Source organism: Echiichthys vipera (genome assembly GCF_963691815.1).
Source record: "Echiichthys vipera genome assembly, chromosome: 1".
Lineage (NCBI taxonomy): Eukaryota > Metazoa > Chordata > Actinopteri > Perciformes > Trachinidae > Echiichthys > Echiichthys vipera.
The window spans coordinates 30,871,551-30,894,235 of NC_139826.1; the positions used below are offsets into that span (position 1 = coordinate 30,871,551).

Genomic DNA, 22,685 nt, shown 5'->3' on the forward strand with positions numbered 1-22,685 from the left:
TGTGCAGAGCGAGAGAGGGGGAGGCAGAGGGGGGAGAAAGAGAGGGCGGGGTAGGCTTTCCTCTCCAGCCTACAGGAGCACAAAGGACAATCTAACACTTCCTCTGGGATTGTTGCCAGGACTGCCAACTTGGCACTCTTTCTACTTGTGTACTTCACCATTGCTGTCTGTTGATCTCTCTCTCTGTCTCTCTCTTCCTCCCCCAAATATTAACCCTCCCAAACACAAAAGTCCAGACACACACATACACACACACACACAGACCCACCTGACTCTTTCATTCAACACATTATTGTGGGCTTTCATGGGGAATGGACATTCATCTCAACATGCGTGTTATCACTGTGGAATTCTGAAAACGCTCTGACGTGTGTTATCATATCGGAGTCATTCATTCGTAGAGGAAGGAAGCTGTTTGGGTGTTTCAGACTTCTCGAAGGACCCTCATGCTCTACAAGGCCTGCTGCTTACCGTCATCAGTCCCCCCACAAGGTCATTCGTGTGGGGGTCTTCATCCTTGGTGCCCAACTGTGGGGAGTACAGCTCAGTCGTCCTCAGGATCTCCAGTACCCGATCCAAGGCCTCTGCCACGGGCATTGGACTGCTTTCCTGCGCTGCATTGATGATGTTGATTACCTGGATGATGAAATAAGTAAGGTTATATTTATTTGTAAAAACAACAATATACAATACAATACAATAAAAATACTGGACAAGAATAAAAAAGTCAAAGCAAAGTCTGATAACATAACATGAAAGAAATAAAGACAATTCAGGTAAAATCAAGTGAAATCCGGGTAAGTTTCAAATATAGATTCAGCCTCTTTATTCGGGTCGTTCCACAGCCTTTTGGCCCCGACTGAAACAGATCTGTCCCCTGCAGCGTACACACACTTAGAAGGGGACTGAAAGGTCACAAATATAGCAAGGGCCACATCAGGAAGGGCCGGTGTAAAGAGGTTAAAGCTGGTGTGATGTGATTCACTTTCTTGCCGGGATATCTGTCTGTTTAATATGAAGCTACAGTGGGGAGACAGTTAGCGTAGCTTAGCATAAAAACATGGAAACATGGGGTAACAGCGCGCCTGACTCTGTCTAAAAGTAGAGTCTAAAAAAGTAAAACCCACCTTAAAGAACCTCTAAAGCGTTCAAATGTACACTATTTTTTAATCCATACAAAAACAGAAATTAAACTGGAAATTAAACTACCAGCCACAACGCCAAATCAGGCCAGGGGCATTAAGTCCAGCACCCTCGCACAGGACACACTCATCTTTGAACTCTTTTTATTAAATCTCAACTGCACATGTAACATTTTGCGTCGCAATGTTACCGCGGTGACAAAATCAGACAGACAGACGGATAAACACCTGACAAAATACTCAAAACAGCGTCTGTGGTGGTTACCGCTACAGTAAGTGTCTCCAGAAACACTGACACTGTCGCTGTGAGGTTGCCAGGCAACCACCAGAGACTCCATAAAGTTGCTCCCATCTGAGAAAAAGTCTGCCAATTAACCCCAAAACCATATATCGTAGTTTTAATACCTATCCATTTTCACACAGATTAAACAAATGAGATATAACATGGTAGTTAGTGAACTTTAGAGATACTTGTAGGTGTATGTTTCATCTTTTTTTACACAGAACTACCAGTCTTTGTGCTCAGCTAAGCTAATCAGCTGCTCGTCGTAGCCTTAGATTTAATGGACACATATGAAAGCGGTATGAACCTACTCATCAAACTCTAAGCAAGAAATAATAGTTTATCCTACAATATAAAGCTACTTTTTTGAGGCGACTACAGGTAAAGACATTGTTTTTCCAGGCATTGGACCATTGTGAGATTTTCCGCCATTTTGTTTCCATAACTGTGTTCTTTCAGGCTAATGGAGAGAAAACATCCGAAATACGCATTAGGGTGTTTATTTTACTACACATTGTCTATTTGTGTCTGTAGATTCTCCTTAACTCACCAAAAGTTCGATAAAGTCTCATGAGCTTATTTAAACATAAGATTTCAAGAAACTATTTTTTAAAAAAGCGTTTCTAAAAATAGTTTTCTGAAATGTTTTGTTTAAAAAGATGAAATAATAAAACGTTTGCTCAGAAAACATAAAGAGAAATCTATATTTGAACTAAAAATATGAACTTGGAGGTTATAACAATCGGCACCAAGGTCACACACACACACACACACACACACACACACACACACACACACACACACACACACACACACACACACACACACACACACACACACACACACACACACACACACACACACACACACACACACACACACACACACACACACACACACACACACACACACACACACACACACACACACACACACACACACACACACACACACACACACACACGCAGTTCTATCAGTGCTTTATTCTGAAGAGGATGACGCCTACAGGGACTGACTACACAGTCAAATGATACGGCAGTGGAACTGCAGTGTGTCATATGACCCATCCCTGGGGACTTTCTCTCTTTCAGACTATCGAGGCTGCAGACTTCATGAACCACCGAAACAGCAGGTCATTCTGGTATAACATGCTTTCCTGTCTTGTGCATGAAATGTGGCATTTTATCAGTCTATCTTCTCTTGACATGGTATGCATGGCCTCTAGCCTCCGTGTACAAAAAGTGCTTACGGTGGTTGTTGCAGTTTTATAACCTAAGAGTTCAGTCATGAGATACAAAACATCAGGACAAAGTGTTAATCATATGATGGAGGCTGGGAGGGATGACGGGGAGGGAGATGAACCCACCTTGGTGATGGGAGCTTCTATAGTCATGGAGTGGATTCGGGCCATTGAGGAGTGCCTTCGCTGTGAGCTCCCTGGCAGGATGAAAGAAACAAATATATATATATATATATATATATAAAGAACAAGTTAAGCTGCAGTTTTCCATCCCATGAGTGTGTTTGCACGTGTGTCTAATCAACACTTGATGCCAACAGATTTCTGGGAAAGGTTTCATAAGCTGACAAGTAACGCCCAGAGTTTCCATCATCTATCTCCCTTCATTCTCACCATCGCTCCCCCGAGACGTTGTGGATCTTACGTCCAGAGAGCCTTTCCTCCGGTCTTTGTGCTTACTGGATTGGATGTCTGGGGAGGAGAAAACACCTTACATTAACACGCACACACAAACACAGCTCACTTTGGCCCCCATCACGATATCCTTGGCGAGAGGCGTCTTAACCATCTGTTTTTGATCCTTATAACTTACTTACCCAACAACTTTATGTCATATTAAATATTATCTAAATCAAAGAAGCTACTGGAAATGCATCAGAAAGTTGAGATTATCACGTCAGCCTCACAGGACAAATCTAGACATAGAAAATAGTAGACATTATGATCTATTTTATTTCTCATTATCAGATCTACCCTCATCATTTGAGTGATAAGGTCGGTGTTATTCTACTTTTTCAATCTCATAAATACTTTCATGGCACTCAAGACCACTAGGTCCTGCTGGAAATTAAAAAATAAAGAAAGAAAGAAAACAGGGGGAAAATGGTTTAATTTAAAAAAAAAAGGGATCACTGATTTTCTAAAACAGCTGGCATTTGTGGTTATTTCTGAGTATTTTAAGTGAGAGAGACTCAAAATAGTCTGCAGGGTGTGTTTTACGCAGACACAGAAGTGGACTGGCCATTTTTTTGGTTTCCCTGTAGACATGAATCATGGAAATGTATGGGGTTTTTTGCAATTTCTAAATGCACTTTAAATGTACAAAACACACTTGAGACAAAAAAAAGGTAAATTATGGCAAAATAAGTGAAAAACACCAGTCACTTTGAAAGGCAGAGGAGATGAAAAAGAAGCTTTTAATACATTTTTCAAAATGGCAAATGAGTATGCTGAGTAGACACTTTTAGCAGGGTTGTACTGTAACATTAGAAGCATGGTCAACCTTTAATCAGAAGACCTAAGGGACGGAGGGAGCGACTGGGAAATATACTGTTACCACGCAAAGCTTCATAAACAAACGGCAAGATCTCAAAGTCACTCCTTTGCAGTGAGCTGGTGAAGGGAGAGATGTGATCCGTGTTTTGTTGGCCTGTCAGGAGCGTTTTCAAATCAGTTGCAGCTGTGAACTGACTTTGAGCTTGATATCACAACACAGCAAGGAACAATAGTCCAGTTTAGAGGATTTCAAATCGTGGATAACTTTTCTCAAGGCAAAGACACAATGAATTTATTTTGAGGTTTGTCTCAGCTTCACGAAGCAGGACTGAGCTCTCTGTGCGTCTACAGTTTGAAACTTGGGTCATGATTAAAGAGAACAATGCTTTTCTGGCATTGTGCAATACATCTGTTGACATATTTCCAAATTTTTTGAGTTTACAGAGCCCAGGCTCCCAAATGTGTCTCAAGTTTATTGTTATTTAAGTCCCCCGCCACTAAAAAATATGTCTTTGTTCCTATGGTAGGATGTTTGAGCTTCACTGTGCAGTTTCTCTTTTCTCATTGAAACCCTGATTCGAAGGGTTGGGTCTTTGAGCAGGATTTGTGACATCACAGCTAAGTCAATCCGGTAAGTGCACATACACTGAGAATGGGTTTGCAGTAAAGTAGGAAATATCTTGTGTCCAGCAGGAAAACTTCAGATTTGTACAAAATGTGCATATTCATAGATTCTGGAAATTTTAGTAGGTGTAGATGCCTTTAAGGATTGTAATGTGGAAATTATACTTTTTTATACACATATCAGACGCGTATTATTGTTCTAAGCAGACTATTTGTATATATGACTTAATACATGTCTGGGGGGGACTTTTAATATCTCATAGATATTTGGTGTTTTGCAAACACTCAGCTAAAATGAGTGTATCATCCGTGTAAAACTGGAACCAATGGTGTGCTTCGTAATGACAAACACACTGTTGGCCCTCACATCCTCGAACCTTGTGACATATCACAAGTGATCGCCGTCATGAAAAGAACTTCCGTCATCCATGCTAATAAATGCACGACACCGAAGCTGAACTACTTGAATCTGAAAGACTTTAGCATAAAACACCTGTAATGTTATTCTAACAGAGCGTTGCAGGGATAACATATTTTTGAAGCCAATACAGTCACCAGAAGTAAAAAGCTAACTATGAACAAACTACACCATGGTCGCATGACTTCAACGTCCCCACCACTAGCTTCAAACTGATTATGCTCAGCGTGACAACCTCTGTAGTCTCATTTAGACACTTTTTTTGCAACTGCTTTTCTTAAGACACGTAAAAGCTTCAACATTCGTGAGGAGAGTATTTACTGATGTATTTTATGTTGCAGAACAAAATGTGGAAATCTCTTAAGGGAGGGAACCAGAAGTTTAAAAATGCAAACTCATTTACAGGTTTAAGGACTCGTTCCGGCAGCAGTATATAGAGCTCAACAGTGATCGTACATTTTTCAAGCTCCTTCGATTTTGGAAGTGATTTATTCCCCTGACGTTTCAGAAAATCCTTACATAAAGAGTTTTAAGCCCGTAATGAAGCCAACCAGCTACGAGATGAATCCTGACCATGAAAACGTTTGATTTGGCGCAAAACATTTTCATGGTAACAGCGAGCTCCACCGATTAGGCTTAGGATTGTGGGAGGTGTAGGACTTCTCCATGAGATTGTGAATAAAATGTGTTTTCCTTAAAAACAAGGTTGATGTCATTCTACAGGAGCTTAAACCATTGTTTCACAACCTCGTAGCTTGTGAGTCTACGCTCGATGGTCAAGACATCAGGGCTGATAATCAAAACCCAGATTCAGTGAAACAAACTGTATTTTTTTTCTCCTAGCGCTGCATCAACAGCAGGTAATTTCAGGATGGACCTTACCTGTCTGAGACTCCGCCTGCACCCGTTCAGTGGATTTATCACTCTGCATGGACAGAATAGAAAAGCACATTGATACATGTCGGCCTTTCATTCATTATTGATCAACAAAACTGGAAATACATCTTACCTTATTATTATCATTTAAAGGCCAGTTGATAGACACATAGTGTCGAATTTTTCTGTGAATGACAGAAAGCTAGTTAGTACACCAGGGGAAAAAACAATCATTATTCATCTGGTATAATTATTCAGTTACTGGATAGTTCATTTAATTTTAGCAGGACTGGATGAGCCAGGCCTTAACATATTGTCACTGACCCTCCCTGTCCAATTACAGGTGTGATCTTCACATTTTGCTGAATGCTGTCTCCATTCTTCTTTTTGGCATAATAAATCCCCTGCCACTCCTGGAGCATAATGAGGCAGAACACAGAGAGAGGAAATGAAACATACAGACACAAAATGTACAGACAAAGGAACCATTCAGCATAAGAACCGATAACCTATAATAATTATAACAATAATGATAAAAAAAATGTCTTAAAAGAGGGTATAGCATGGTGGTGTTTGTGGTACAGGTTAGGTGGTGAAGTGGGGTGGGTCAGAGTATTTCAGAGAGCAGCAAGTTGCTTTAATGGGTAGGGGGAGCGCTCCTGGAGTCCAGTGCGCTTGTTTCATGTCTCCCCACCAACAGACTGCTGTGACGGCTTAAAAAGACCCTTCCTGCTGTTAGCCTGTCTGAGACTGACCTTCGCTCTCTGTGTAGTAGGATTACAGCACAGCCATCAACCGCTGTTCTCATGCACATGAAACAGAGCTGCTGGAAGGCCAGACTTACACCACACATGGATGCACGTGCACGCATCCATGCACAGACACAAAAGGCAGGAGCAGATATCTGCAGTACTTCCAAGAGTGATCTGATTGTGAAGCCATAGTCTACATGTCAAAACTATGTATGTAAGAGCATCAACAATCACAAGAAAGGTGATGAGTTATGATGATGAGATTAAGTTCCTGATTACGTAAACCGCAAGGAAATGTATGATGTAGGAGAGTCAATGAATGCACATTACCTTTCCTTTCAGTATGCAGGAATTTATTGTTTCAAGGAGATCAGGCTTATTCTTCTCACTTTTAGGCACTTCTTTTATTTCCTTCCCTATTAGCTCGCCTTGTTGGTAGCCCATGATGGATTCATAGGCAGGGTTCACGTACTGCGAAGGAGAGGTTACAGGAAAAGTTCAGGCTTGATCTGAGATGACTGTTGATAAGATCCATCAGTGAGTTCAGACACAGTTAAGCTGATGACATATGCCAACAAAAACAATTCAGAGAAGCTGACGCATTCATTGCTTATTTCGCGGAGCTCAAAAACACATATTTAATGTGAGAACATAACGTGATAACAGGCTACAGTGCTTTGATGTTAACAAAAGGAGCCATTCAGGAGGACAGAGACCATAACTATCACTATTTAGATCTGGGATCACAAGACATCAACAGGCACTAAAACAGCAGAGAAGGAGGGGGAGGACAGAGAGAAAGAGAGATGAACTGTTTATGAGGAACTCTTTATGAGGAGCCCACCTGAATTATTTGATCTTCAGAAGTGATCTCTATGGCCTCTTGGCTTTGTTCTAGAGCTGTGAAAATAGCATTTCCAGCCCTAGAACAGGCAGAGAGACAACAGCATCAGAATAGTTCATAAAAACGCGACAAGCAGAGTGTCCAACATTTATTTCTATACATGTATACATTTAAACAACCACCTGAGACCCGCAAGAAAATAGGCTTTAATATCTTTTTCTTTATTTATCATTTTTTTCTCATATAATATAAGTATTTGGGATGTAAGAAGCATATCACAAAGATGTGTGCACGTGTGTGTACAAGACAAATATTCTATGTCTGACTCTTAAAGCAATTCTTACCTTTCTTGCATTAGAGCACTCAGCACTTCCCTCCAAAGTCCCACCCTCTCCCCCCTGCCTGACCTCTGACGCTCCCGCTTTCCACGACACGTGCGTTTACAGAGAAATGCTGCGTTTAAGTGCCATGGGAAGTCCGAAGTTTTGGACCTCCAACTAAGCAAAGTGCACTGGATCCTCCTATTAGAGAACTCGGGTGAGATCGACCTACCCCAAATTCGATGGTAGGAGCTTTTAACACCTGGTGGATCTTTTTTTTTTACATATAAGAGTGCCATACGGTTATTAGGAGCATTTTAAGATTAGAAAAGAAAAGTTTAAAAATGCCAGAAAGGTAAGAATTGCTTTAATCAGTAATCTTCTCACTCTGTGCTCTGTTTCGTGAATTATGGAATATGGTTGAAAATTAAGGTCCCACTTTCCTTCACAAAGGACTTGGGTTAAAATGTTTAAAATTAAAATTCACCTTAATACAGTCAAGACTCTTGTGAATACAAAGAACATCCCTATGAAGAACAGAATTAATGCATCTTTATGGATATAATTATGTATCTTCCTTCCTGCCCTAAAACGTTTAATTCCTCTCATTTTGAAAATACAATGTAGTGTTGGTCCCTCATCTGTGTGTGGCGTCACTTGTAAGCCCAGTAAGCCCTGTGGTTTTCACAGTACATTAGGACTCAAACAGACTGCATGCATGATGTTTCAAAGTGCCATGTCCCCCACAGAGGACAAATGTGAGCTGCCGGGTCTCAGGAAACAGTAAGTATTTACATTGGCATTAAGAAAGTAGAATTGTTATAAGCATATAATCTTTCTGATGTCTTGCTCTTAGTGTAACAGCTTTGAATAAGCGTCGTATGTATCTGTGACTACAACACTGTGCAGGACTCACCTCAGTTTGAACTGCGCCCGCACCTCTCCATGCTCCAACTGTAGCAGCTCATTATAGCAGGCCATCATATTGGCATTCTCCACATATCTCTGCAGGTCAGAGGGCGACACGGATCAATCAAGAAACTAAAAAGGAGACCATTTTCATAACAATGTACAGGATATGTAAAAGTGCTGCTGGTGCCATGAGTAATAATGATTCAGGTGCAGGGAAACTCAATACACATCTCCTCAGCAAACAAAAAGGATTTACGATCTGTATTCCTGCCTTACAGTGAGTGTTGACAGTAGGGATATAAAAAAGCATATCGAAAGAATAATACAAATACAGACACACACACACACACCGGTACAAACAATCACGTACACACACAATGCCGCTCACCCTATTAAAGCCTGCATTGATCAGGGGCATCACAGAGGCTTCCTCTCTGTCTGGCCTTAAAAAGAGAACACATGTTAGCACCCAAACATCACGACAACAGATGCCTCTTTAGAGAACATCAGAGGTTTGCTGCGCTGAGTCAGGCATTTCAATTCTGGCCATGATCCTAAACATTTGCTACTTAAAGAGACAGTATGGGAAAATGACAAGAAAAGGAGAGGGGGGTGGGTCAGTGAGTTGTACGTACCTTTTCACAACGGCGACTATCACAGTGTTTTCTGAAGAGTTGACCGCTCTAATTGACCTGAATGTAAACAGAGGGAGCCTTTTAGCCAGTGAGCAGGCTCGGTGGAAAAGCTCATGGCATCAAATCAATGTATTTTTCAGTTTTTCACGCTCCGATTCACCCAGGCAGGCAGAGCCCAGTGGTGGAGCTCTGTGAGCAGGCCTAGGCCTCTGAAAGAATGCAGTGTACAGGGCCACTCATCCGCCTGTGGTTTCCCCCAGCCAGCGGTCATAAAGGCCCCTTTAGTTCCCCATCGGAGCCCGTGCGTGTACACTGAACATATGGATTGGCCAAAATGAATGGGGTTAACATACAAGCTGGGCAGGGCAAATGAATGTTTGTAAATGTGCTTTTGGTTTGGGCAGAGGCTAAAGATAGAGGGTGGTATGGGCAGGCACCGCTCATTTCTCATCGACATGATTCCACGAGGTAGCATACGATGTAAGCTAGGGAGCCAAAGGGAGCTGGCCATTTATCCCCGCACAGAGTCATAACCACACGTTACCAAATGCATTGTAACACACGAGTGCTTGAATAGGTCCTGTCAAGATTATCTGCCCTGGATTGTAAGTCATTGACCTCGGTGTCACAGATAGAGTTCAAATCCAATTCAACTGTCTCCATTTCATCAGTGATTCCCAACCAGGTGGCACAAAGAAAGATTGCAGAGTAGCTCAGCTAATTTGAAAATATAGTTATAACAATTTGATTTGAAACAGACAGCATATCGAGTCAGTTGTAACACCAAGATGTTACGATTCCTGTATGAAAACTAGCCAAAACAGTTAGCTAAAAGTAATGGAAAATGGTAAGCTAAAGTAAAGTAGCTCAGGCTGTAGAGACTGGATTTGGGGACCGGTGGATGACCAGCTCAAGTCTAACGCGGACAAGTCGGAGAGGGAGCTGGAAAGGTGCCAGTTCACCTCCACACTCGAGCATCATTAGCTAAATGATAGTCTTGCATTGTCAGACCTATCTCCAGCATTCTGGTAAAGGAACCCCTCTGGATTTTTTTAGTATTTCTTTAAACCAACCACAACAGCGAAATAGATAGTAGAGATATCATAAGAGGCCTGTCATCCAACACGTTTGAGATATCTAGTCAGCCAGATCAGCTATATGGTTAAAATGGTTAGCTAAAAGTAGTGGAGAAATGGATGAAATTACAAAAAGTAATGGATAAATAGGTGAAAACGTTCTGCTGCAGCCTCTCCAGTGGTAGTATGATTGAAAACAGCTAGACACTGACAGTTGCATGAAAGAAATGACGCCCGCTTGTATGAAATTGATAGTCTTAAAAGCAGTCCAGATGCACACATTTGGAACATGACGTGTTGGTAAAGGGGAGCTTGAGTTTATCTGACCGGTCTGTGGGGGAACACCAATGCACAGCATCATCGTAGAAACACAACATGAAGTAGTTACAGATTCACTGATGAAGAGTAGTGAAGTGGCCTACCGGCATAGTGCTTCAGCATCAAAGTGTCTGGAATGTCTGTGGTCAATGATGACGAGGTCATGATGCTTCTCCAAGAAGCATTCAAGAGCCGACTCGGGTGTTCGTGCCATGCTGCACCTGAAGTTGGCCTTCTCACATGCCCAGCAGAAGCCATTACTCTGACTGTCCTCTTTGGCAAAAACTAAAAGTACCTGCAAAAAGAGAGATGACTAAGCACATGTACCCAAACGAGGAATTTCTATTTTTAAGTGACCTCTTGTAATGTCATCCTACTACAACTATGACTAACACTTCTTACAGAAACATGTTATTTATCTAAAAGTACAGTTAAAGAGGGTTTTGCAAAGAGCTGTGACACACAGCAAGAGTAAATATTCAAAGAGTGTTGTGTCTAAATGAAGAGTGAATAAAAACACTACAGAGAAAAAGGCAGGTCTAAAAAAACATTTACAGGTATTAAAAAGTGCGTTAGGTGGTCCAGAGTAGAGTTGTGACGTTCATGAACAAACCAAATCTACTGAACGGCTCTTTAACACGAACGATTGGAACTGTGTCGCGGTTGCCATTCTTTTTTTTCGGTCTTTCTTTTTAAACGCAGCGGAGCACACGTGCGGTGCACACGTGCGGTGCTTATTTGATATGCAAGTATCACATGATGTCTTCTGAGTTGTCCACACTGCCTTCGGCTGAGTGCCTCAGTTTATGAACGTTTGTCTTAAATTATTCTGGTTAGATGTGGAATATTTGACTGGTTTAAATATATTTTTAGGAAGAAATATATATTTGACAAGAATGACTTTTATTTAAAAAAGTTACCCCCAGGCTTGCTTATTAAAAATAAATAAATATATAAGCCCGTCTTTTGAACGGCTCTTTGAAAGGAACAGATCCACAAGATCCAGCTTCCTCCAAAGAGCCGAAAATCCTCTGGTCCAGAGACTATTTGTCATGTCAGCAAAGGCTGAGGGTCTCAGGATGGCCTGGAAACAGAGGGCCGCAACTAAAGGTTACTTTAATTTCTGTCAATTGATCTGGTGGTTGTACTTATTCATGATGTCAAATGTCAGAACACTTTTTTAAAAAATGCCATTTTTCTGGAGCACAAAGTGACAAATTGTTTGTCTTTAATTACACTTAAAAAAAAGAGAAAACCAGCAAATCACCACATTTGGGGAAAAAGAACCAACTTATTTTTGATTATTTTGTTTGCCAAACAACTTAAACACATGTCAGTACTGCATCCTCTACTCTACCTGTTGTAGAAATGTAACAAGTGTAATTGTTAGATGTTTGTGGATCAGAGAAATACGTCTGTGTGGAAGTTTTAAATGAAGTATTGGATGTATTGTACGAAAACCACTTAAAAAACTCAGGCCCTTTGAGGTTTTTTCATTTAGTGTCCAGAGTGCAGAACAACAAAAAGTAAATTATCCCAGTATTCAGTTCATACGTCAATCTTAACATACAGTCTCTTTGTTTGGTTTATTGCAATTATGCAGAGGCTACAGTATTTATAAGGACATGGACACATTCATTATTACATTTATTAGAGAGCTAAGAGGGCCAAATGATACGAAGCTGTGCGATGATTAGAAAAACTCTCCTAATCACAGACGATCTGCTCCACCCTCCTCTCAATTAGTCCAGTAAGAAACAAAAGAAGAGAGAGCTTTGATGCTTCAGTGTAACAGCTCCGAGTTGTCAAGCCATCATTGGTGCATTCAAGCTCATTTGCGCCCGTCGTCCTAATCAGCCTGCAGTGTGGGCTTGACTGTGACCTCAGTCATCCAGCGGACAGGCCCTGATTGATCAGACTCAGTTCGTACTCGGGTGCGTCAGAGATTTTATTGTCCGCTGCCGTGATCTATGACACAATTAGTCGAGGTGGCCTTGACTGGCTGCGGCCCCTCCCACAGGTCTGCCAAGGCTGTGGCAGAAAGTGCTGCTACCGTCAGACCAGCCATTGAGAGCATGCTCTCTCTCTGCCAGCATACTTTCATATAACCCCTTACTTGCGTAAATACTGGACGAGAGATTCAGGCCCGCCTCCAAGAGCAGTGCTGCACTAAGAGTAGATTCATGAGTCACTTTCTCAAACAGACGTCATCTCCCACTGCTGGCAGGGAGCAGGATGAATGTAAAGAAGGGAAAGTTTGTTCTGCAGTTTTAAGTTTGCATCACACCTTTAAAATCGAGTTAGGGCACAAAGACATGACTTTCCTGAGAAAACTAGAGCTACTGTCCTCCACACAATGAGGGGATAGATTTAGACACTTCTCCTTTTTGATTCATTCTGAAGATCCGTGTGGCTCTATTCAAGCTTCAGCCCTGAAGCAGAGAGCCCTTACGCCTGTGAGGGGTGTTGCTAATGCAAACCATATTCCACGTATGAACATTTTCCCCACAAGCGGCAATAAGTGTCCGGGTCATAAATACATCAGCACTGAGTCTTGCAGCTATGTTCGGTACGCACAGGGAATTAGATCAGAATTCCACATTGGGATGTTGGTAGAAAAGTCAACATTCCCGCAGAGGTGGAGGAACGAGGCAATATAGGCTGAGATAAGGTCTCTTCAGATGCCTGAGCTCAGACTCTAGACAGATAGGCCTCGCTCTGTATAACACACCCAGTCGCACATGGAAAAAAAAGCACATTCAAGCGCGAATGTTTTTTAAGTGAGGACACACTGTTTATGCTCCAGAGAAACAGATGGAAAAGGCAGAGAAAGTAGGAGAGAGAGACAAAGACAGAAAGAGGGGAAAAAAATAGTTTGAAGGGGGTTGCGAGCATTTTGGCAGGGTCCGATCGCTCTGTCTAGAAAACATCATTGTTGAAAACAGAGTGGGCCCGGCCAGATCCTGTGAGCTACGAGAAAAGAGGAGGAGTGCAGAGGAGGAGGGCATGACAGGATCAGCTGTGAGTGACAAAAACAGGAAGGGGATATCTCTCTACCTCGTTTTCCTACTGTGGTCACACTGGACAGCATCAGACAATAAAGTAGAGTCTGTGGTATTAAACTACAGGGCTATGAATAGGTATATTTGTATTTCTACTTGAAGGAGCTATGCATTAACTAACAAATAATGTTTTATGATTGATTTTATGATGATTATGATTTGTTTTTGAAATTAAATTAAAAAATAAGCGGCCGAAATGGGTTTTCTCAGGAGGGTGGCTGGAGTCTCCCTTAGTCTGCGCTCTCTGCATGACTGTGATGTCATTGTAGCAGCACTTTCTACCTATATGTAGTATAGGTAGATGCCCAGGGGGCATCCTTACTAGATGGCCAAACCACCTCAGTCGAGGTGGTTTGGCCATCTAGTAAGGATGCCAGTCGAGGTGGTTTGGCCATCTAGTAAGGATGCCCCCTGGGCGCCTCCCTAGGGAGGTGTTCCAGGCACGTCCAGCTGGGAGGAGGCCTCTGGGAAGACCCAGGACTAGGTGGAGAGATTATATCTCCACACTGGCCTGGGAACGCCTCGGGATCCCCCAGCTAGAGCTGGTTAATGTGGCCCGGGAAAGGAAAGTTTGGGGTCCCCTGCTAAAGCTGCTGCCCCCGCGACCCGACCCCGGGTTTAGCGGATGAAGATGAGATGAGATGAGATGTCCAATCAGAATTTCACAGAGCTCAAGCTGCCGTCTTTAAATGTCTTGTTTTGTCTCACCTACAGTCGGAAACCCAAAGTGTTCAGTCAACTACAATATCTGACTCTGATGAGTAAATGTTTGGCATTTTTGCGTGAAAAGTGAACAAAACTGTGATTACATTCATTTAAAAATAGCTGACAACCTTCATCTCTGCAATGCACCCATGAAACAAAGATTATAAATAATAATAATAAATATTATTGGCTTCACTGAAACATATGTCATCCGAACTTTCAGCATGTCAAAGGTTACTTTTCACTTAATTTGCCCTCAGAAAGCGCGTAGGAGTTGGGTTGTCATTGGTGGCAACAGGTGCGGGTGAGCGAGTAAGTGACGTAGAAGTCACAAGAATTATGAAATGAATGTTCAGACTGAGGTTGCTATGCAAAAAAGAAGAAATCAGATCTGTATTGTATATGAGATTTTGATATCACAGTTATTTTCAGAGGAAATATCACGCTTTATAGGTTTTCACGAATATTAGTCAGGGGATTTATTATTCAACACTACAGAGGGAAAAAGACACAAACTTTTTTTTTTTTTAATGGACTTTGGCATGAAGCGGTGGATAATTATCTTGAAGATGTTGGAACATATTTGAAGCATTGAACCCTTTTTTAGTCACACTTTGCAAATTGGATATCTAACAACTTCTGCAACAACTCCCTGGTCATTTTGTAGATATCCAAAGAGTTTTTTATTGCCAGATATAAAAACCTCGGACCCTTTTACAGCTCTTCTTCTCAACGCTTCAGGTGAGTAGCACGACTCTCACACACAAATAAAACAAACTGGAGCGCAAAAACAAATAACGTGACATGGAAGATTCATTTTCACAGGGCAACAGCGCAGGAATCAAGAGACCATCATTAATTCTTACGGGGATGAAACCATCACGTTATGTCACCGCATTTAAACGGGTTGAACCCAATTCACCTAATCTGTATGTGGTATTGGACCACATGTGAAAGCGACAGAAATCCCAATGGAAAAGATCAGATTCCATGTTTCTTTCCATGTGTTCGCACTGTTATGAAAAACCCAGACATGAGTTTCATATGAGCAAAATAATCTGCAAAAAATAGAAGAAGATTTGGGCCACTTTTGCCTGCAGTGTGAACGTAGCCCCAGTTTTCACACAAGCCGCAACTGATGCCAACAGAACAAGCCCAGTACCAAACTGTATAATGAACCATTGAACGTCACACAATGTCCTGTTTGCAGTGACGAATCTGGTGCATGGATCCTCTGTGCCGTTCTTCCATAATGTGCATTGTTCATTATGGTATGTTCTTGGTCATAAATGTTTGGCCTTGTTGCCTTGACAACCCAAGGCTGCGTCGCACACAATACGTCCATTAACAGTTTTTTTTTTCTTCCTCTTCTTTGAATGTTTGCATGGGGACTTTTTTTCCCCTCCCTTTAATCTCTGAGCGAGGTGTGGTATCTCTGAGAAATTCAAGATTAGTTCTAACAGCAAACAAAAGCAGGTGACATTTGAAATGCTAATCCAAGAAAAATGCAACCAAATATTGACAGTCACACCAAGTTTAGCTCTGCGACTCAGCTAAAAGCCCCTAAATGATACGAACATAAACATTTCACCGGAGCACTTCTGTTGTTCCGTGGAAAGCCTTAATGCGTTCAAGCAAATAAGCATCAATCACTCAGATGTTTGGCATTGTTTTACGATACCTGAAGTGGGTCTTTAAATAACTTCATTGGTCCAAATTGCACCTCTGTTAATGTGGTCTGAAAGATAACAAGAAGAATACAAGGATTAGAACAACATCATTTCAGAAATGTCAGATTTTCTCAGTTATTTCATATTTGTGTTTTGTTGAGAGACTTTACTTCTTAATTGTTTAGGGTCCCTCAGTACGCGAGCACTGGAGAGACAGTGTGTGTGTGTGTGTGCGTGTGTGTGTGTGCGTGTGTGTGTGTGCGTGTGGATATACATATACTAACATATGGGAATGCCACAGCTGTATGTGTAAAAGTCAGAATAATAATAGCAAAAGCAACCTTATTAAAACCCAATGCGTAGGAAAGTATTCAAGTTGTGACCCTGCTCTCTGAAACAAAGTGAGCTTTGATGAAGGTAATAATACACAGAAATAATCAGAAAGCTATGTTCAATTACCAAATAAAGATCTATCTCTCGTTTCATACATTATTCTAATAATTGAAAGAAATGTGCCGTATGTTATCCTACATAGTGCTAACTTATCTGTTAAGTTATTTATATGTAGGGTCAGTTTTTCTGTCATTTTTTCTGTTTCCATTTCAAACTACTTTGTACATTTACGGATTACCCTTTACTTCAATACATTTATTCTCACAGCTTTAGTTACTTTATAGACTTTACATGAACATTCCTCAACCAACTGCAACAGTAAAATGTCTCTTACACATCATTACATTTAAAAATAAAACCTCAAAAGGACCATTTGTCTGCATCAGAAGTATTTTTACACTTATACTCTAAGTTGCACTTTTACTCCTGTGATATTTTCAATGCAGACTTTCACTTGTGATAGAGAATTTTTGTTTTATTACAATATTTCTCCTTTTAGGCTAAGGTCCCTTATTATAAAAAGTGATGTTTTCATGTCTTTTTTTATTATAAAAGCAGGTAAATGTGCAATATTAATACTGTAAGTATGAAAACGCTCCACAGAGAAACGCACACAGCCAGTATTCAGAAACTGTGCCTTGAAACGGGCAGTCAGGACTTATTTGCAGTTGTGATGTCCCAACTATACTACATATAGAAAGGTATAGGTAGAAAGTGCTGCTACAATGACATCACAGTCATGCAGAGAGCGCAGAAGCAGAAAACTCAGAAACACTGACCAATCAGAGCAGACTGGGCTTAAAGAGTCAGGCGCTAAAACAGAGCAATTTAGGCAGAAGGTGGATGCACAGCACCGTACGCAAACTTTTTCAGGCATGCTAGACAGATCACACATAGTGAAGAAGTGAGGAAAGGTATTATTTTAAGGTTAATTCCGGTGTATTTGCATTCTATGCCCTTTTTTGGTATGAATATACATCAAATAAGCCATTGAAACAGTTTTCTTTCATTGATCACCGATTAACAGAGAAATTCCAGACAGTCACTAACAGCCAGACATCGCTAACAGCCAGACAGTCGCTAACAGCCAGACATCGCTAACACTGAGTATCTCTGGGCGGAGCGCTGATCCATCCAAAATGGCTCTTTTTAACCACTAATACTGCTCAAAATAACACCAAACCTCTGCAGTAGAATGAAAACAGTCCCTACACATAAAATGAGGCCCACACAACATAGTTAGCGAATCCGGAGTTTATTAAAAAAGTCTGTTTTACAATGCTACGAGCTTTAGCAGCCGGCTCTGTTCACATTGAGAGGCAGTCCAAACAAGTCGATTACTAAATGCACTAAAGTTCAGTTCAAGGAAAAAAGTAATGAACTCCAGTGCATTCGGTAATCGACTTGTTTGGGCTGCCTGTCAACGTAACCAGCTGCTAAGACCTGTAGCCATGTAAAACAGACTTTTCAAATAAACTACGGGTTCACTAACTACATTTTGTTGGCTTCGTTTCATGTGTAGGTTTGGTGCTAATTTGAGCAATAAAAGAAGTCAAGAAAAATACATTTCGGATGGTTTAGCGCTCCGCCCCGAGATACTCAGTGTTAGCCCTTAAGAGGTGTTAGCAACTGTCTGGGATTTCTCTGTTAATATCTGATCAACGAAAAAAACAACTGTCTTCATGGCTTAGTTGATGTATATTCACACCGAAAAAGACCATGGAATGAAAATCCGCCTGAATTACACATTTTATTTTTGGAGCTTCTTTAACTTCAGGCTACGCGTTATAGGTAGTGTCGTCAGGTAAGGGGACATCCAACCTGACAAACCACAAAGCCTCCGTATGTGGTGATTTGGGAGGACGGTTCGGCCTCTGCTGTCTGTCAGCAGCTCCTGAGCCGAGTGACAGCACATGGGTAACCTGCCTTCACCAGTATGAACCGAGCATAATATGTCTCCTTCAAGTACCCCATGACTGGATTTAGGACTTAATTATAGACACAAGTGCATTCATCAGATTTATCAGAGATATCAGGGATTTCACACGGTTTAAAAGGTCGTTAAAATAAACTGCACATTGACCTGTTACAACAGCAAAATACTGCTTACACATTAATGCGTCAGTAATAATACTCCAATGGTATAATCTACGCATAACACCGTGAAATGGACCATTCAACAGTGCTTTTTACTTTTGATACTTTCAGGACATTCTCAGTAAGCTTTTCTGATGCAGGACTTGTAACTTTTTTTAGTTTCAATTTGTTGTATTATTACTTTTATTTACATCAAAGGATATGAGCACTTCTTCCACCACATGACCTCATCAGAAAAAACTAAAGCTTGTAATTTATTCTCCTGATTTTTAAGTTAACTACACAGTAGCACTGCGGAAAACAATTAAATTACATCTTTTAAAAAAAAAAAACTTCATTACTCTCGCTATATATGATCTTACTCTTTTCTGCCTGCAAATAATTTAGCCTGCTTCCTGCTAAATGGAACCCAGCTCAGGGGTTAGTAACCATAGCAACCAAGCCCCTTGCGGACCGCCATCCCTCTAGAATTCCTGTTCTCCGTAAACAATCTACACATGTGAGGAGGAATACAGAGAGGAATTTCAGAGTGTGCCGGGCCGCAGTAAATCACTTCTTGCTAAATTGTAAGCCTTTTTAAAACAACACAGAGAGGGGGGGAGGAAAAAAAAAAAAGCTGATTAGCCCTCGGTTGTAGCCAAATTGACGTCATCTTGACACTAGGCCGTTTGTTGCAGCTGTCCGCAAACAAGGGGGGGTATGGCATCAGGATCGCTACAAGCTGATGCCCTGTGATCATCTGATCTTTTACAGACACAAGGACCCGGTCGCATGATCAGCTCATGTGCACTGGAGAGACAGTATGCATGTTTGGTGTGTGTGTGTGTGTGTGTGTGTGTGTGTGTGGCTATATATACTAACATATGGAAATGCCACGTGCTTTTCCAAAAGGGTTTGACCAAACAAGACCCAGTTTTCCTGTTGTCACATATGATTCCAATGACTCTGACCACGTGTGTCAGAACAAATAACTCAGTCCTCAGTTTTATTAATTCTGCTCAGAGATTCAAACCACCCATTCATTTTCCCCATGGAGGTGAAACAAAACTCTTCTATGGACTACTGCTGGGTAAATGTCACAGATAGTGGCCGCATAAAAAAAACACACACACACACATAGAAGTCATGTTTCCACTCGCAAGGCCGTTTGTTGGTGAGCTAGTTGCGGTCAGGGTCTTGACGTATGGAGTTTGGCCACAGAGCCTCCAGCTAGCTGAGGCCTCGCTCTCACAGTACGCAGCGGTCTGTCTCCATCCAGGGAGACTTCCCTCTCTAACTGGCACTGACACAACCGATGCAACTGCAGCTGAGGTTGTGTAACTAGAATAGCCACACACACACACACACACACACACACACACACACACACACACACACACACACACACACACACACACACACACACACACACACACACACACACACACACACACACACACACACACACACACACACACACACACACACACACACACACACACACACACACACACACACACACACACACACACACACACACACACACGCACACGCACACACAGCTGAACCAGTCTGCCAGCCTCTTCGGGCAGCATACTCCTCTTGTACAGTACACGCACGCACGTACGCACACACAGACTGCAATGAATCACTCAGCCAAGCATTCGCATCCCGCAAACATCATGCTGGCACTGAACCAGAGGCAAACAAAGCAGGGGAAGTGAGTGAGCATGTAGGCCAGGCAGGCGAGGAGTACAGACGTGGTGTGTATGCCTACGTAATCCTCGTCCCGCCCTCTTGCTATATGCTGCCGTGTTGTACCAGTCACACTGGGATCTCTCTCGCTCTCTCGCTCTCTCTCTCTCTCTCTCTTTCTCTCTCGCTGTGTCCACTTGTTAATCAGACGAGTTTGTTGAGTAGTGGAAAATAGTGCAGATGCAGTTGTGCATGTCTGAGTTGAATGCAACGCCTTCTGGTCTGATTGTTTGTCTTGACTCATAGTTTTCTAGTTAATCTTTGTGATGAATCAACATCACTTTTAACCTTTAGTAGAAACATACAGTATTGTGATTGTTCATAGGGCTGGGTGATAATTTAATATGATCATTTATTGGAATCGTATCGTGAAGAAATCATATATCGCGATATCGTGATTTACCACGACCTGTCTAAATTGACAATAACAGACACATACTAACTCAAACGTGAAATTGTTGAAGAAGTATTATTGAAAAATTGTGGTTTCATTTTTACATCTCTCTCTATTTGTGTGCATGCATGTTCACTTTGCACTTTCTTAATAAAAGTGAGATAAAAACACTCAGTACTTTTCATTTGTCATGTATCTAATTCATACAGAAGTATATGAAATGTATTTACCGTGTGGTGGTTTCATATAGAATATGTATTTATTGAATTACCAGAGAACTGTTCGTCTCTATGTGCCCTGCGATAGACTGGCGTCCTGTCCAGGATGTACCCCGCCTCACACCCGATGTAAGCTGGGATCGGCTCCAGCCCCCCCGTTACCCCGAACCCGGGATAAGCGTTTGAAGATGAATGAATAAGATGCTATATCATGATATAGATCGTCAAGATATGAAATGAACTATATCAGGGCAGAAGATTTTGGCTTTATTGCAGAGCTCCGATGGTCTCATCTCATTTCATCTTCAACCGCTTATCAAATGATTGATTCAGAGAAAGATTTAATGAAAGAATTACATAGTTTTTTTATTTTTTCTACTGCAATTCATAACAGTGGAGCTCAGTTTGTGTTTTTCATGACTTTTCCACATCGTGATATATTGAAATATCCTCATTAATTTCACTTATTTTTGATATTGATTAATTATTCATGATTAAATTAAAGTATTTTTTCGTGCAAAAATGGCAGAAAATGTTTTCAGATTCCTGCTTTTCTGTTTTATATCATATTAAACTGAATATCTTTGGGTTGTGGACGGACAAAACAAGACATCACCTTTGATTTTGAAAAACATTTTTCATTATGTTCTGTCATTTTAAATACCTCATAGTTAATCCAGAAAATAATCCTCAGTTGCAGCCTTAATTTCAACTATATCGCTGAAATCTACAGCATTTGTTGTATCGATAAAATTCCTAGTTTCCAGGATCAAATCTTCTTCATAGACCCCCCCGGACAGAAATGCTGTTGGCCCTTGTTGACCACATTTCTCTCCTCACTCTCTGTGCATCGTGTACATACATTCAGTTGCAAATGTATTAGGTACAACCAGATAAAAAAAAAGCAGTCTAATTCAACAGTGATGCGATAAAAATAAAGGTTTTAATGTTTTTTAGAGCGATGTTGATAAAACCTCCTGGTAATTTTGGAGGCTGCAGTTTGAGGTGCGGTGTTGCATAATACTCAGAGATGTTTTTAATGTTATGTCCAACCCAATTATATCAAGAGAGTAGAGACAAAAATAGAAGCACCTCTCAGTATAACGCAATATACTTCAGCAGCACCTTTAACTGCAACCTCCAAACTGACCATACGAGTTGAATCAACGCATCTTTACATTAAAACATTAGAACCATGAAGAGAGGATTAATTGTACTAGTTTTACCAGGCTGTACCTCATAAACTGGATACTGAGTGTATATGTAGTGCCTTGTTTGTGAGTTAGTGATTCATTAGTTGGATATTTGACAAAGGCAAACCAAAATAATGAGACCGCTCCACTAGATTCTAACTTAAACAATAAAACAACACTCAATAATCCCTTAATTAAAGCAGAATTTCTGTATTTTTCAACCTGGACTCCGTTTTCCCATGTATTTCTGACTAATTGAAATTGGTGCAGTATTGAGCGAGAACTCAGCAGCCCGGCACATAATGTTGTCCCACACTTATAATAACAATCTGAGACAAAAACAAGCACTAGTGGAAGCACATTGATGGCCGTTATTGCCCTGCGTGATATCATTGCAGCCCGGTTTGCAGCTGCCGTACCAATTTCAAAAAAGTTTATTCCAATTAATGACAATAATATAGGGAAATAGGGTCCAGATTGACGAATAATTCCCCTTCAATCCCA

At 41.2% G+C, this 22,685-nt stretch overlaps 1 protein-coding gene across 1 annotated transcript in view; it reads right to left on the bottom strand.

Annotated features, from left to right (window-relative positions):
- Window positions 1-22,685, bottom strand: part of pde8a (phosphodiesterase 8A) — a 55,599-nt gene that overhangs the window by 12,343 nt on the left and 20,571 nt on the right. Inside the window, exons 2-14 of the mRNA XM_083915337.1 lie at window positions 16,164-16,220; window positions 10,820-11,010; window positions 9,322-9,378; window positions 9,075-9,129; window positions 8,691-8,779; window positions 7,455-7,533; window positions 6,941-7,081; window positions 6,183-6,271; window positions 5,992-6,043; window positions 5,865-5,907; window positions 3,059-3,136; window positions 2,792-2,862; window positions 472-636 (exon numbers count right to left, since the gene is read on the bottom strand). Coding sequence (XP_083771463.1) covers window positions 472-636; window positions 2,792-2,862; window positions 3,059-3,136; window positions 5,865-5,907; window positions 5,992-6,043; window positions 6,183-6,271; window positions 6,941-7,081; window positions 7,455-7,533; window positions 8,691-8,779; window positions 9,075-9,129; window positions 9,322-9,378; window positions 10,820-11,010; window positions 16,164-16,220 — 1,167 coding nt within the window. The remainder of the gene's footprint in view (window positions 1-471; window positions 637-2,791; window positions 2,863-3,058; window positions 3,137-5,864; window positions 5,908-5,991; window positions 6,044-6,182; window positions 6,272-6,940; window positions 7,082-7,454; window positions 7,534-8,690; window positions 8,780-9,074; window positions 9,130-9,321; window positions 9,379-10,819; window positions 11,011-16,163; window positions 16,221-22,685) is intronic.